Source organism: Falco peregrinus, chromosome 1, assembly GCF_023634155.1.
Source record: "Falco peregrinus isolate bFalPer1 chromosome 1, bFalPer1.pri, whole genome shotgun sequence".
In the NCBI taxonomy this organism is placed as follows: Eukaryota; Metazoa; Chordata; class Aves; order Falconiformes; family Falconidae; genus Falco; species Falco peregrinus.
In genome coordinates, this window is record NC_073721.1 from 30,582,437 (window position 1) to 30,597,587 (window position 15,151).

Below are 15,151 nucleotides of genomic sequence, written 5' to 3' on the forward strand. Positions count from 1 at the left end.
TGTGGGGTGTGTTTATGTTGCAGCGCCTTTCAGAAGCCACAGGTGCAGGCAGTGCCCCATGCTAGTGCTTCACCAGTACAAGCTCCTGACCCTTCATGGGAGTGAGGCTTGCTAGTGAAGTGTTTCCCTTCACCCCATTTCTACCCTGCCCGCTTCCCTGAGCTTGGCTAGAGCTCCTCGTTGCTTTGAGCCACGGGGGCGGGTAAAGCGGTGGGTGCAGGCACCCACTTGGCCTTGCTGGGTAGGTTGGGGACCAGTAAGGGACCTACTCGCCCCTCTACCTGCCTTCTTGCCCACCTGCCGCAGGGCTGGGGAAGGAGCTGCCTGCCCCTCAGATTTGCCTTCCCCGGAGCCCTGCTTGGACATCCGTGAGAATCCCTGTTGTTTTAGGACAGTCCTGTCCCCCCCCCCGCACGCTGCGGCTGCTTGGGTGGATGTTGGTGCGTGACACAGCTTTTTTTTTTTTTTATTTTGGGGGGGGGGTGGATTCTGGGGTCACCCTCAAATCCCCTTGCCTTTGCTGGCCCAGGGAAGCGGGTTTAGGGACAGCAGGTGTGAGAGCGGGCCCCGTAGCATCGTCCCGGAGGTGGACCTGTGTCGCTTCACAGGGTGCTTTCCCCGCGGGCTGGGGGGGGCAATAACGACCCCGGCTCGGGGGTCTGCGGGGGGAGGGCTGGCTGTGCTTGCCGCCGAGATCCCGGGGGAGCCGGGCCGGGCCGCTGCCGCCGCCCCCGCTGCGGGGGCCGCTGTGCGTGCGCCCGGGACCGAGCCGGGGGAGCGGGAGGGGGTCCCGCGTGTCCCCACCTGTCGCGCCAGCGGTGGCACATCTGGGCGACGCGCGGCGGCGCGCCCCCCCCCGCCGGGGCGGAACAACTGTCTCCATGGCGACGGGGCTCGGCGGGGGGGCCGCGGTGCTGCCGCCCCGCCCCGCCGTACCGAGCCGCGGCGGAGCCGGCGCGGCCCCGCGGAGGGCGACGGCACCGTGGGGCATGGGGCCCGGCGGGCGGCGGGCGGCGGCGCTCCCGGCGGCCGGGTGAGCGCGGGGGACGCCGGAGGAGCGCTGCTCCCCCCCGCCGCTGCCACCGCCACAGCCCCCGGGCACGGACCTTGCGCGGTGTCGCCCGCCCGGCTCGGATGTCGCCATGGGGAGCCGCTTCTCCAGCATCCCCGCGCTGCCCCGCGGCGGCCAGGGCCGCCTGCACCGCGCCCGCCACCACCACCTCAAAGGTACGGCTCGGCCGGCACCCCCGGCAGGACGGGCACCCCGTACCCCGGGGCACCCGAAGTACCCGTGCAGCCTGGAGCGGGATGGGAGCTCTGGGCACCCCGAGGTGGGATGGGCACCAAAGCAGGACACAAACCCTGGGCACCCCAGGGACCCCACACCGGGATGAGACCCCTAGGCACTCGTGGCGCCCGGAGCACCCCGCGCCGGACAGGCTCCCCGGGCACCTTGGGGCAGGATGGGCTCCCTGGGCACTCCGGCCGGGTTGGGCCCCATGAGCACCCCGGGCACCTCGGGACAGTCTGGGCTCCCTGGGCACCCCGCGGTGGGATGGCTCCATGCCTGACGCCTCATGCCGCCTGGTGGTGTGACCCCCCCTGCCCAGCTCCCAGCCCTGCTGCTTCTTGCCCGGCAGTGCCCCGTGGGTGACTGGTGGTTGCACAGGTCTCCCCAAGGCAGCAGCACCCCGGGAAAGCAAGGGTCAGTGGAGTCGACCACCAAAGCATCTCCAGGTGTTTCTCAGTGAACGAAATCATGGCTTTGGTGCCTTTCCTTGGTGCTCCAGGAACGTGTCTGGGGGGGGTGGGGGTGGACGATGACTGTCAGTCCTGTTTGGAGGAGGGCAGGGTCTATGTGGGGCTCCTTGTCCAGCTTACACGGTTATTTTGTTCCTCGTAAGGATGAAATCCCTTTTCTGAAATCCTGGGGCACTGTTGGATCAAACTGAATTCTGTAAGGCAAGCAGGAGTGACTGCCCAAGGTCTCCTCTGTCCCTGCCCTTTTTTACCCTCTTTCTCTGTAAACCAGCTGGTGGTGGCAGAAAATAACCTGTCATCCTTGAAAGGGATTTCCTTGGGCAGCAATACACACCGTATTTGTTCACCGCTACCTGGGTACTTCTTCACTAAGCACGTTTTCACAGCCAAAGGCGCTGAAGGATGGGGATAGAGGATGTCAGACATCTCTCTGTAAGCAGGGAATGAGAGAAGGTGCTGCTCCCACAGCCATTTCAGATGATCGGAACTTGTTGCAGCTTCCCCAGCGTGTTGCAGAATAAGCAGCTGCTAGTGTGTAAAATAGGGATGTTGCTGTTCACCCTCATTTTTACTGAGCTTTTGGATACTTCTTTGGCATAGTTTAGGGGAGTGGAAATGGTTAATGATGGGCTGGGCAACTGGTCATTACACTGAAGGATTTGCTGACAGTTGCATTATTCTTCCATTACACCTCTCTGCTCCCTTCCTCTGTGCTTGGATGATTTGGAAGGGTTGCGTGAACTGAGGAGGATTTTATCATAGCTTTTTTAATGTCAAGGAGACGTTACGAATGCTTACTGCTCTGTCATGGAGAAAGTCAGTCAGAAACTCGGCCTAGACAATGCCTGTGCTTAAAATTCGACCTGCAAGGAGGGGGATGCTGAACCCTAAACAGTGAACCATCATCCTCTATCAATGCAAACATGAAGGCACACACTGATGCTGTAGTAGTTGGTATGCAATTGTAAACTGCCAGGGAGGATTTGTCTCTTAAGAATCATGCTGTCAGCTGGAAATCTTTCCGGAGCAACCTTAAGCAGATAAGAATTTATAAATTGGAGCCAGAAGGGACACTGCCACTTAATCCATTATCAGTGGCTTACGTGAGATTTTGAAGATGCTCTGCATGAATCACCTGATTTTGGGTGTGCGGGTTGTGTGTTAATGGCACTTTGTTTTTTTCTTTCTTCCTTTAATTTCCATTTTAATTAAATTTCTACCTGTGCTGAGGCAGCAAGCATAAATGTCCTCAAGACTAATACAGCAGAACACTGAAATAATTTTGGAGTAAAGAGTTAACAAGGCATTGCCTCTGTTGTAAAATCCAAGCAACTGCCAGGGACAATATGTGCCTTTTCTGTCTTTTTTTTTGAAACTGGGTTGCCTCAGGTCCTACATTTAAATGCAGAACAAACAAGTCTGATTGCATCTGACAGGTTCCTGTAAAATGGTCTGGAGGCATAGCAGCAAAAGTGAAAGTATGAATGTCACACAGTTTTGTTACATGTCTGCCATTTAACATTTTATAATGTGTCTTTTAATTGAAGGTCCCCAGTTGTTCTTCCCGCAGCATCTGGCCCAGTGTTGGGGATACTGAACTCTGATAATGTGGCCACCGTCTAGTGCTTTCCTTCTGCCATGACCTCTTCCTAACCTGATGCTGGGGTGATTTAGGCTCATTCTTGCTAAAGAAAAAGCTATGATTGCATTAAGTTTCCCAAGGTGGTCTGGGGACTCTGAAGTCAGTCCCTGAACCTTTCAAGTTCATCTCTGCTATATATGAAGTAAGACCTCTGTAGCGGTGTTCCCACAAGTACTGAAAATTTTTATACCTTTCTGTTAGCCCGACTAAAAATGGTCACTTTTAGTTGAGTAAATCTTTTGAAGACCATGTAATACTTCTGGTGGTATCAAAGACATAACACACAAATATAATTTCAGACCGGCATGGCTGGCAGAATACTTACTTTGCTTTTGATGGCTGTGCATAAAAAGGAAAGCACCCAACTTGGTTCTCAGACTTCAGCTGCAGTTTTACAACCAAGCAGCTGAAATAGGCAGGTCTTTACTGAAGGTGCCAGCAACAGTAAACCTGGAACCCCAGGCTGATGATTTTAGAGTTGCTTTTAGGTAGGACATTACTTTAAAATCTGCTATGTCCAGCCCTTTATAAAAGGACTTCACATTGCTGTTCACTAGAAACTGCTACTCATGAGCACTTTGGAAGTACCTATCCAAAGCAGTATGTCATGCCTGGGTTGTTGATCCAGATTTGGATGTCACAGTTTGCTTGCAGGCTTTAGCTGGTTTGGAGATAGTGAAAACTAAGGTCAGTGGAAACAGAAGTCCTCCAGGACCACAGCTGATCAGATGCCATGGTCCTGATGTGGCTGTTAATCTTAAAGTCATGGCCAGTGGTTGGAAGGAGGTTGTCACTTGGTGATACCATGCTGGGGAGGTTGAGGTGAGATTATTTTCAGCATTTCTGTGAGTATTTCCCTTCCTGTAACCCAGATGTGGCTGTGTCTCTGAGGTGACGGAAGGTGATCCATTGTGTGCTTTCTATACACAATGCTGAGCAAAAGATTATGACTATCTGATAACAATCTCCTTAACGATGCAGCCAGATAAACTCCAGGAAATTTTTGCTGTCCACCCTCTCTGAAATATGGTTTGACATAACTATCACAAAAGGTGTGTATGGCTGTTCGGAGTGGAACCGAGTGGGAAAACTTGAGCTGTATCTAATCTGGATTCTGAGATGATAAAGGTCAACCTTTGCATCAGTGGCTCTGTGTACTGTTCATTTACTAGTGCCAGGGCAGTCTGGCTTGAACTGTTCCAATCAAGGAGACTATTATTTCTCAAGACATACATTCCCAGTTCAACCCATCTCCCTGCCCCAGGGCTCTTCCAAGATAGTCTATTCAACCTCGTGTCTTGATGTGAGTGTAGCTCAATAAATTACCCTCCTTGCCTAGTGTTATAACCTCCAGATCTCTGTGGCTGTTGCGTTCCTCCTTTAGCTACTGCTTAGCCTTGCTGGATGTATTTAACTCTTCCTTCTGTCATGTGTGGGCTGCGTACCCTGTTAGGGCTGTTGTGTAGTTCCCAGATTTGCTGGTCTAGGGTGCTAGAAATAAATGCTGTTTTTGCTATCCCTTGGGTCAGAGGTGAAGCACAGGACTGGAATGCCATTTCCTGGGCTCCGTGGGCAAGCAGCTCTTTATCCTCACTTGTCTCTGTGTCCTCAGCTTCAAGAAGGCTTAGCCATTTCTGCAGACGGCAGATCAATGTTACATTGTAAAAGCTAAGAAGTATTACTGTCTACTCTCTTAAATCCTTTCCTCCAGCTTCCTATTTAGGCTTGCTGCTTGTTCCTGAGCCCCCTCTTGCCTTGGAAGGTAGATCTCCGCAGTGAGTGACAGCAAGCAGGATTTCTTCCTCTCCGTTTTCTCACGGGTTAATGCACCTATGCTATTTATGCAAAAGAATGCACGCACTATATTACAGAGACAGCCTGACCTAGTCAGAGATCCTCTTTTCAGTAGTGGCTGATTACTCATGTATTATTCTTTATTATTTGTATTACAGTGGCATCTGGAGGCTCCCATTGTGATCTGAGTCACGTTGTGCTGGGTGCTTCCATGGTCCCCTGTACTTACTGCTCATTCATACAGATAGCTCTTACTCATGTGTCTGAGTGATGTCTGTGGGATGATTTGGGCTTTTGTATCTCCAGAGTATCGCATGAAGCAGACTGGCACCTTGGCAGGAGGGTTCTTCTTAGTCCCTTCTTTTGCTAGGAAACCTGAGGTCAGAGTCAGCAGTGATTTGCTGAATCTGGCTGCAAGCCCCCAGAAACACAGCCGGTTGTGCAGTGTTTTGCTAAGGGGGCAGGGGTCTTGCTGCTTTTCCTGGCCCACGGGGGATGCCAGTCATGATTATACAGTCTTTGCCTGCATTTTGCAGTTGCGGTTCTAAACTTTATATCCTGCTGGCACAAAAATATGTTGGGCTTTTTTTCTCCTTTCACTGGTATTTTATGAGCTTCTGAAAGACACGCGGAAGATAGTAATCTGGCTGGTGTAGGCATTTCAATAATTGTATGTTGTTGATAGGAAAGACTGTCCTGCTGCCAACTCCATTTTGTGCACTTGCACTTGCTAGATAAAACTGAGTGGGGAGTAAAGGGATGTCAGCAGCTGATGATCGTGGGGACCACAATTTGGGGTGCAAGCAGTGCACTGGGGGGCGATGCCAATAGTGATGCTGCGAGATAACCTCAGCTGCCATTGCTGCTCTAATTGGTTCTTCTTTGAAGTACTATTTAATTTTCTTTCAGTGTTAGAGAGTCAGAAGGTTCATCGTTCAAGGCTTTGAGGGATGCCTCCTGCTTCCTGCCCTTCTGCTTTCATTGTGTCCTGGGTCGTGCTTGTTTCTCTCTGACCCGTCAGTGTCTCTGGGCTGCAGGTGTAAAGTTTTTCCTGCCTGTGGTTCTCAGGTTTAAATGACCTTCTCCCAAGCGCTAGATTTTTTTTCCCAGGCTACTGAACTTTGATATATTGCGTTTAAACTGCCCAAAGTGCTCAGTGATCCAAACACAGCAATTTATCAATCTTACTTTTCCTTTCTCATTGTCCTTTTCATAAGGTGCTGAATCCTGTTGGTGGAACAGGTAATGAGCTTGACAGAAATTTCCAAGGAAATCATGTGGTGCTTTGCCCACAGGTGATGCTCTGTATTTCTCAAGGGCAAGAAAGGCTACTTTTGAAAATCGGTAGGAACAAAAACATCAGGGGGTGGATTGAGCTGAAAATGTTAGCGGAAGGCTGACTAGCAGTTAAAAAAGTAAATTAAATACTAGAACTTATAACGAAGCCAAACAGAAGAAAATAGAAGCCATGACTAGATTGTTGTATAAATCTGAATATTGTGTGTAGTTCTGGTTCTTCCCCTTCCGCCATCTTAAAAATGAGACAAGATAACTGGAAAAGGTTCCGAAGAGGGCAACAGGGACAGACAGAAGTCTGGATTAATTTTATGTAAGGAATGGTTGAATAAACTAGGACTCTTACCTCTGGAAAAAGGGACAACTAGGATGGGAAATGATTTGGCATGTAGAGAAGGGGCAGAGCTTCACTCTTCACTTTCTCTTCTAGCACAAGAATTAGGAGGACATCAAATGAAGTCGGTAGATTCCAGCTCCTTTTGAACAAAGGGAGGCTGTAGCTGTCTGCAGTGGCTAGCAGCTCCGTAGAGCTCATTAATAGCGGATGTTATGGATGCTAAAATGAGTCCAATTTTAGGGGAGGCTGGAGGAGGTCATGAAAGAGGAATCCTTTGAAGTTTGCTATGTACAAGGACCACACATTCGCCCTGCTCCTACGGACTTCCCAAGGGCATCTTCCTATGGCTACCTGTGTGTAGCTGATAAGGATAATGCTGAAATGAGAACTTCAAACTTCTCCACAGCACCGAAAGCTGGAACTGGGTTGTTCAGACAGTGGTAGACAGAGGGATAGAGCTTGCACTGGTGTTGGCTGGTCTCTAGCTGGATCCATCCTCCTTTTCATGAATGTCCCTGCCTGGGTGTTTACGGAGTGGTTCATTGCCTTGCCAGCCTCAAAGTCGTGCACAGAATGTTCAGGCTTTATTTGGGAGACAGTAGAGATTGTGTCGAGGTCTCTGTGCAAGCTTTCGTGGATGAGGCTGTGTCTCCTGCACTCTGTGATTTTGACACATAAAGGTGCTTTTGCATTTGTGGGCTCTTTGGAGTAAGAGAAAGCAGGTTCTCTGTGCTTACATTGACCTCCCAAATGACAGAGGCCTGAGTAGCCCCCACTTCTTTTTCTTTCCTATACTGTTGGAATAGCAGTTTTTGTGGATATCCCCATATTTGGGGATATTTCTAATACAGAAGCTTGGAATATTTCAGATTTGGCAGCTGTTCTTAGGTACTGCTGCTAGGATAATGGCAGAAACCAGCTACTGCTGCATCGCTGAAATTGTTGCCCATGGCAAGTACGTAGTAAGTACGCGTTGTTTTACTTGGCAGTGCATACCTTCATGGTAGCTACTTATTTCAAGCTGGGGTTCCACACATGCTCTGGCTTGATATTTTAGGGCATCTGAGTAATCCAATTCTGAACTGTCCTGAGGAGCAGGATCTGCACGCCTGTGTTTCGGGATTGTCTCCATCCAGAAATGGTTCATCTAAGATTAACCTTAATCACAGCACTATGCAGGTGCTCAGCACTGCCAGATGCTGCCAACTGCCAGATCCCAAAGTAGTTTCATATTTTATTCGCAGCACTGTGCATGTGCTTGCTTCTGTGCCAAAACCTGACAAATCTCGGAGTAGTTTTGGGGACAAGAGCTGACTTTTAACTGAAACTTAGGCTCTGGCAATGGTTAAAGTTTCTGCTGTGACTGTGATACCTATACATGAACCTGAGCTACCTTTTAATCTAGCTCTACTAGGGTGTTGCCAGCTCTAGCTGGGGAGGAGAGCAGACCCTTGGATACTTACCCATACTAAGGTCTTGGTTTATGCAGTTATGTTGTTAAAATTGAGGTGGGGAAGCTTTTCATCTTCATTCATTCTTGGAGATCTTTTGCTGGTAAAAGCATGTTGTATATAAGATTCTAGTTCATGTTTACACTGCTGGTTACTTGGCCTTCCAGTTACAGGAGTAAAATAAGATTGTGTTGTAAAATCATAGGGCGGAGAACGTCATGGAGGTATTATGTTTATACAATTCTCCATTAGTCCACCTCGGTTCGACTCTTTGCTGAAGCATAGGGAAGGATTCTGAGAAAACTGTCAGGTCGAACCTCAGGGCTATTTTACACAAAACTCTGAGAGGTAAATGTTAATAGTTCTCAGCCAGCCTCAGACATAAAATAATACGCAGATTTTGTTAATTAAAAAACCCCCCTACTTAATGTAGACATTTTTTGGAAAAATCAGTAATAAAATTTTAGACAAACTCTAAAGTACTGGCATTGCTTGCAGAGTCTCCTTCCTCTCTTTGTTCCTTTGTATTTGGTATTTAGGTTTAACGCTGGTAACGCTGACACTTCCAGATGTTCCTGCATGTGTGGGTTTACACACATGTGCACTGGCATATGCAGGGATTCTCTGTTGACTGTTGATCTCATCATTTTTATGATACGGCCAGAACACATCCTATGTCTAGCATGAGGACCTGAGAAGATTGATACAGCAAAGCAATGGCTGGGGAGCTCTGTAATTAGCCAGTGTCAGTAACTAGCCAGTGGGGTAGCAAAGAAGGACCCTGGCTCCTGAAAAGACAAGGGACCATGGGATGTTGGGCAGAGCTGGAAATCTTTTGGATCCTTTGTCCCAGTGGAATTAAGGAGCTCTTTTAGGGTATTGGTTTCTTTCTTGGGGGGCTGAATGGGAGCATGGAAGTCTTTGCAAGCAGTCCCTGTCTGGACATCCCTCTAGCTTCACCCTACTTGAAAGCTGTAGCTCACACCCTGACCCAGTCAGAATAAATGTAATCATGTTATGCTTGATTCATTCTAATTTAGATTGACTTCCCTTATGTCAACATACAATTTAAAACCCCCACTGATCATCTTTTATCCTCTGTTAGGCATAAGCTCTGCTTGATTTCCCTTTAACTGCTACTTGGATGGAGACGTGACTGCGTTTCGTGCTCTGCTGCTCATCAACACCATCTAATGTAAAGCTTAGTGCTAGAGTCTTAACTTGCCACTGGACAGGCTTTTGACAGATAAGCCAAGCAGCTGTAGATCCAGAGCTTATTTACCATCTCGATTCCAACTCTTCATCAGAAGATTAGTTCAAATCTCCTCCTTAAGAGATACCTATTTAATATAGCATTTACTTATATTGGGGGCACTCAGGATTTCTTTCATGTCAGTAACTGGTACCATTGCATTTTTAAATATCTATCTATCTTGTAGATCAATTTTGTCCATGATGAATGCTTGGGTTTTGTACTTAACACGTATTTACTAGGTAGGAAGGGAAGAGATGTTTTCCTATAGAAGTATTGAGTCACTATAGAAGACAGGACACAAATAACTGTAAATGTTGCAAACAAAATTGGTGTATTATGTGAGTGAGTGAGTCACTTGCATAGATGTCATAGAAAATGGGAAAGAGAAAATGTGCCTCACTAATTATGTTGTGGCATTTCAGCAAATCCAGAAAGAGAAGCAGTTGAAATAACTTGCTTTATTAAAAAATGCAGTGAATGTATTATAAGGGACCTGGGTAACCTCTGATGTTAGCACCGGGTTTGTACATTCCCACTCCCATATCTGTGTATCATTTAGTGTACCTGTTTTAACAGTACAACCCTCAACAATTACATCCCTTAATAGGCACAGAATAAAATAAAGGTGCAAAAAGCTCTCCCTATTTAAATCCACAAATACCTTTTGTTTCTAAAGGTTTAGACTTGAGATGCCAAGTGATAAGTACTGACAGCTGAGAGCTTTGCTCCTCCACTTGAAATCTGTCCCGCATTAGTTGCGGCAGAAAGTTCTCACCATCTGCTGGATGCCTTACGGCCTGTGGAGATCATCTGGTGTTCGGTGCATTTCCTTCGGACAGTTGTTCTCAGACCCTCTTGGTGTGCACTGGAGGATTTAGCAGAGAGGTTGAGAGGCAGCTTGAGGTTTCAACCAGAGAAGTCCTGCAGGTGGGACTGGGACCTGTAGCAGTGAATGGAGTGAGCTCTGGTTGCTCTTGCCCATGCGATGTGTGTTTGGTGGCTGAGCGTATACTGTCAGTCTCTGGTCGTCAGTTCAATGTGAAGCCCAGGATGAAAAATTACTGAGGGATGGGTGGGAACAGAGACTGAAGGTAAACTCCCAATTTGGAAATGTTAATGCTACATCCATTATTAATAACCCCACTGTGAAATAAAAAATGCTTTGCTGCAGATGAAGCTGTGACATGGGGAAGTGGCAGGCAAAATTAAAATTTCATACTTGCTGTGGTCTTACAATAAAGGTTTTGTGATACACACCCAGCAATGCCACTATAAATAGTCTTGTTATCTAATCTTCCAACTCAGAATATGACAGATTACAAGTAGGAAAACAGTTCGGTGTAGCTTTTAGCTATTTTCCCACTGCTTCCCTTGCTTCTACTGGAGCATTATTGCTGTGCCCCTTGTAATTCATGTGGAGACAACGTTATTCAGAAGTACAGAATGTCAGTAGGAGGAGGAGAGTTCAGATAAAACCCAGAAGATTTATGACATAGTTTAGATAAGGCCATGTAGGAACTGAGACGAGGGAATAATGATAATTTGCAGTCCAGCAGTGTTTCTTTGGGTGTGGTGAGAACTTCTTCATGCCAACTCCATTGGGTCAGATACGGAGCAGGGCATGTTTTAATAAGGTGCTCTACATGCTTGATTGCAGAGGGAACCCTTTTGCTAATAAATAATCCAGACACATGATACAGGATGGATCTGTCCACATGGGTCTAGGACCTGATCCAAAACCAACAGAAAGTCTTTAGAAAATTTTGCAGAGGCATAGCTAGCACAGAGACAACCTTTTTTTCCTTTTGATCTTATTTCCCATGGGGGTAGGAGGAGTTGGCTGGTGGCAAGGGTAGTACTTCTTCTCCTCTCTCTGCCCTGCTGGCGATGCAAATCCTCATTTCTGACCCTTCCTTGGAGCCCTCCCTAGCCTGTTTCACGCAGGGCACCTGAAGGCAGCGAGGGGGGCTGAGTCCTGGGAAAGCTCCCCTTGAGCAGGGGCAGCTAAAACTGACCACCTGCAGCTTTGTGCATGGACATGAATAACCCTTTCCACAGAGGACTGCAGGTCGCTTTCTAAACTTCCATGAAGTTTTCCCATGGCAGCCATGGGAGGAGGCATGAGGGAGTATGGCTATTGAAGAGTTGGAGCCTCATGAGATTTGAATTTCTTTTTGCTCTCAGACAGGAGTTAAGAAGACTTTGAGTATTTGTTCAAACCCCAGTACTGCTCACCTGCTTCAGGGTGACTTCCCTACCGGGTGGCTTGGAGGAGGCTCTCCACCAGCACCATGTTGGCACATGTCCAGACAGCTCAGCAGAGTGTGGTGGTGGGCACACACATGTTCTCCAGCCATGGGCAATTACAGAAATCCTCTTCTGTGCCTTTATCACACCTTCTCGTGGATGAGCTAAAGCAATGACAAAATTTGAGGAGCTGAGCCTCACCACAGCTGTTGCAGGGAGGCAGGAAAGGGCTTGCACCATCCCCTTGTCCTAAAATAGGCTGATGTCTAGGGAGGTAAAATTATTTACGTTTTGCACAACAATTCAGCAGGAGAAAGACTCAACCCATCTGTTGAACACAGTAGTCCTACATCCATCAATTTCCATCAAGTTCATGTGATCCAGGCTCAAGATCCCCTTTTGACTCCTAGGGAAATGCTGGGACTAGAGGGCTTCCCTCTGTATTCCCAGTCCATCGATGCAGCTGAGCAGGCATTCACCTCCACCTGCCTGCGTCACCCCCTCCCTGCTCGGCACGGGATCAGCAGCATCCTGAGAGGAGGCGATAGCGTTCAGCTGCCACTGACTCACTCAGCTGGGCACTTCTGTCTCTTGCAGCCCTCTGGAAAGCATCCTTAAATGTTGCTAAAAGCATGAGCCAAAGGACATACCTGCCTTGCTGAACTGCAGGTACTGCTAGCAGTTCCTTCTACCAGCCCAGATTCTGGTATTTCAACTTAAAGTCCCAGGCATAAGCAATTACAAGTGCTGGCAGGTAAAAGGCTTTCTTGATGTGAACTTTCTCATGCTGTAGCCTGTTCAGAAGGAAGGAGAATTACCTTCTTCTGATTAGATTCTGCAGGCAGAGCAAATTTGCTGTTCAAACAGAGGTCTTGTATGTAGTAAAATGCTCCCAGGTATGTTTTTTAGTAGTGCTTCTGGGCTAAAGCAAGGATTTATTAGTAAGAGGCACCCAAACCATATTACACACTGAAGCAGAGCTGGAATCCTCAGATTCAGGATGCTGATTGAATTCAGTGACAGATGCCAAGTATTTATGTCCTTGCCCGAGTTTATCTGTTAAATTTGTAAGTGTTAAAAGCCGGAGTTATTTTTGGAATAAACATATTAAATAGTGATGGAGAGTTCCAGCTAGGTATGGGTAGGATAGTATTTTATTATTATGTGTGGTTGTCCAAAGTATATTGCTCAGAGTGTCAGAATAGAAAGCTGTGGGGATAATACATTGCTCCAGATTTGCACCAGAATACTTGAGTTGAGTTCAAAGAGCCTGGTGTCTTTGCTTGTGACATTGCTTGATATTGTGAAGGGTACAATGAAATTATATTTATTGTAGAAGTACAGCTGAATAGAATATATTCTTTTGCAATTGTAATATTTGCTGTAAAGTTCCTGACAGTTTTCTATATTTCTGCATTTACATGGAGGGGGTATTTTAATGTTAGGTATGGTTTTTTAGCATATTGACTAATTGCCAGACTCTAGGGAAGCTGTTACTTGCCTTGGAAGCCAGTGCAAACACACCTCTTGGTTCCTTTTGCTCATCCCTCCTACCAGTAGTCTTTTGTGCTGCTTTGTTTAATTTCTTCTGTAACTTCACCTAAAATAGCTCCTGGCCTTTATTTTTGTTTATAGCTTGTTTATAGTTCCTAATAGCGTTAAATTGTTTTGATTTTATTATGTCCTCCTTAACGAGTATTTTGCCCTATTAGTCATTAATTAGCCTTTTGATCTTTCCACGGGCCATCTTGAAGCCCTTGAATGGTGTCTCTTCAGAGCTGAACCAAGACTCAGGGTGAGGGTGGACAGCAGAGCCATAAACTTCAGGCAAGTTGTCACATCTCCAATGCCTCTGAGCCATCTTGTGCCTCAAAAGTTAATGTTACTTACAAATTGCCTTCTGCCATGCTCCACCAAATACTAAGATGCTGTAATTACTTAGGGATGTGTGGATGTGGTGCTTAGGTACATGGTTTAGTAGTGGACTTGGCACTGCTAGGTTAACGATTGGACTCGGTGATCTTTTCCAACCTGAACGATTCTATGATTCCATTACAGTTAAAATCTCCTGATGTATTCAAATAAAAGCCAGACATATAGGGAAACACCCTGTAGAGGAAGGTTATAGTATGAAAGAAAAGATGTCTTGCTTTGTCTGCAGGTCACATTGACAGGCAAGCTAGAAATACATGTAAGAGATGGAGACCTAGATGTGCTGGATTTAAGGGGGAACTCCGTAGTTTCTGCCATTGGACTATTTTCAGGTGTTTGGATGAGTGAATGACCCAAATATAGTTTAAGCCCGTGACTATTTCATTTTAATAGCGATGCAAATACAGTAGGTGAAGGCTAAGAGCGCTGCATCTAATTTGGCAGTGTTGCTTTAGCAACATCGTGCAGGATGCAAATAGTCTCCTTGGTAACACTTCCTTAGTGTCATTAGATAAGCAATGATTATAAACACGGAAGCAGATCAGAATGAGAGACATGCTCTTGTGCTGTGCCTTTTTATAGCCCCAGACATCACGATTAGCAGGATGGCAAAAGGAGAGAGGAAAGCTGTTTTGAGAATTGCAGTGCTTGTTAGGGTTTTATATATTGTGCTTTGGAAAATCACACCAGTGGTGATGGGATTTTCTGACTTGGTTTGAATAAGGTTTTAAATAAAGGGAGTGGTGTCCCTGCCCACTGATGGCATTTGTCAGAGACATATGCTAAGTGTCCTCCTGTCTCCCCAGGAGATGCAGACTGGCATCTCTGCTAGCACCCTTCTCTGGCACCCTTCTGCCCTCTACTCTGATGGCATACTCATGTCTTGGTGAGTTTTGAATCTATAGGTTATGAAGGGAAGAGGCAACGATACCCCAGAGCTCAGTGTGAGTGTGACCCTCCCATCTTCACCCTAGAGAGGAAGTGGAGGTTGAGGTGGTGGTGGAGGATCTCCTTCTGGGCTGGGGTCAGGTACAGGATCTGCTCCCCTTCTGCTGAGCTTCCCATGCCCTGGTGTCACTGCCAGTGGATTGCCTCTCCAGATTTTGGTTTCCCTGTTGAATTCTGAAGACTCTTTCCTAGGGATCAGCAGCACAGTAGGGATGAAGGTGAGAATGAGGTTACTTAGTGCTCAGAAACAGGGCAGTTGTTTCTGCTGTTGGCATTGTCACATAGAAAAGAGTAATGAATTGAGGCAGCTTTTCTGGCTCTCATGATAACTGATTTTTTTTCCTAAAGCCTCAGCTGCTGGGCTGAAGGGATTACATGAGAATCCTAGCTTTTGTTTAAATGCCTCTCAATTTTATACACTTCTCTGTTACAGAGAAAAGCTGTGAGGTATAAAAGAAATATGACCTAATGGCTCAAAAATCAGAAAG

At 47.0% G+C, this 15,151-nt stretch overlaps 1 protein-coding gene across 1 annotated transcript in view; it reads left to right on the forward strand.

Annotated features, from left to right (window-relative positions):
- Positions 1-925: 925 nt before the first annotated feature.
- NEURL1 (neuralized E3 ubiquitin protein ligase 1) overlaps positions 926-15,151 on the forward strand; it is a 166,426-nt gene continuing 152,200 nt past the window's right edge. Inside the window, exon 1 of the mRNA XM_055793024.1 lies at positions 926-1,227. Within this exon, the coding sequence (XP_055648999.1) occupies positions 1,143-1,227 (85 nt within the window). The 5' untranslated portion in view covers positions 926-1,142. The remainder of the gene's footprint in view (positions 1,228-15,151) is intronic.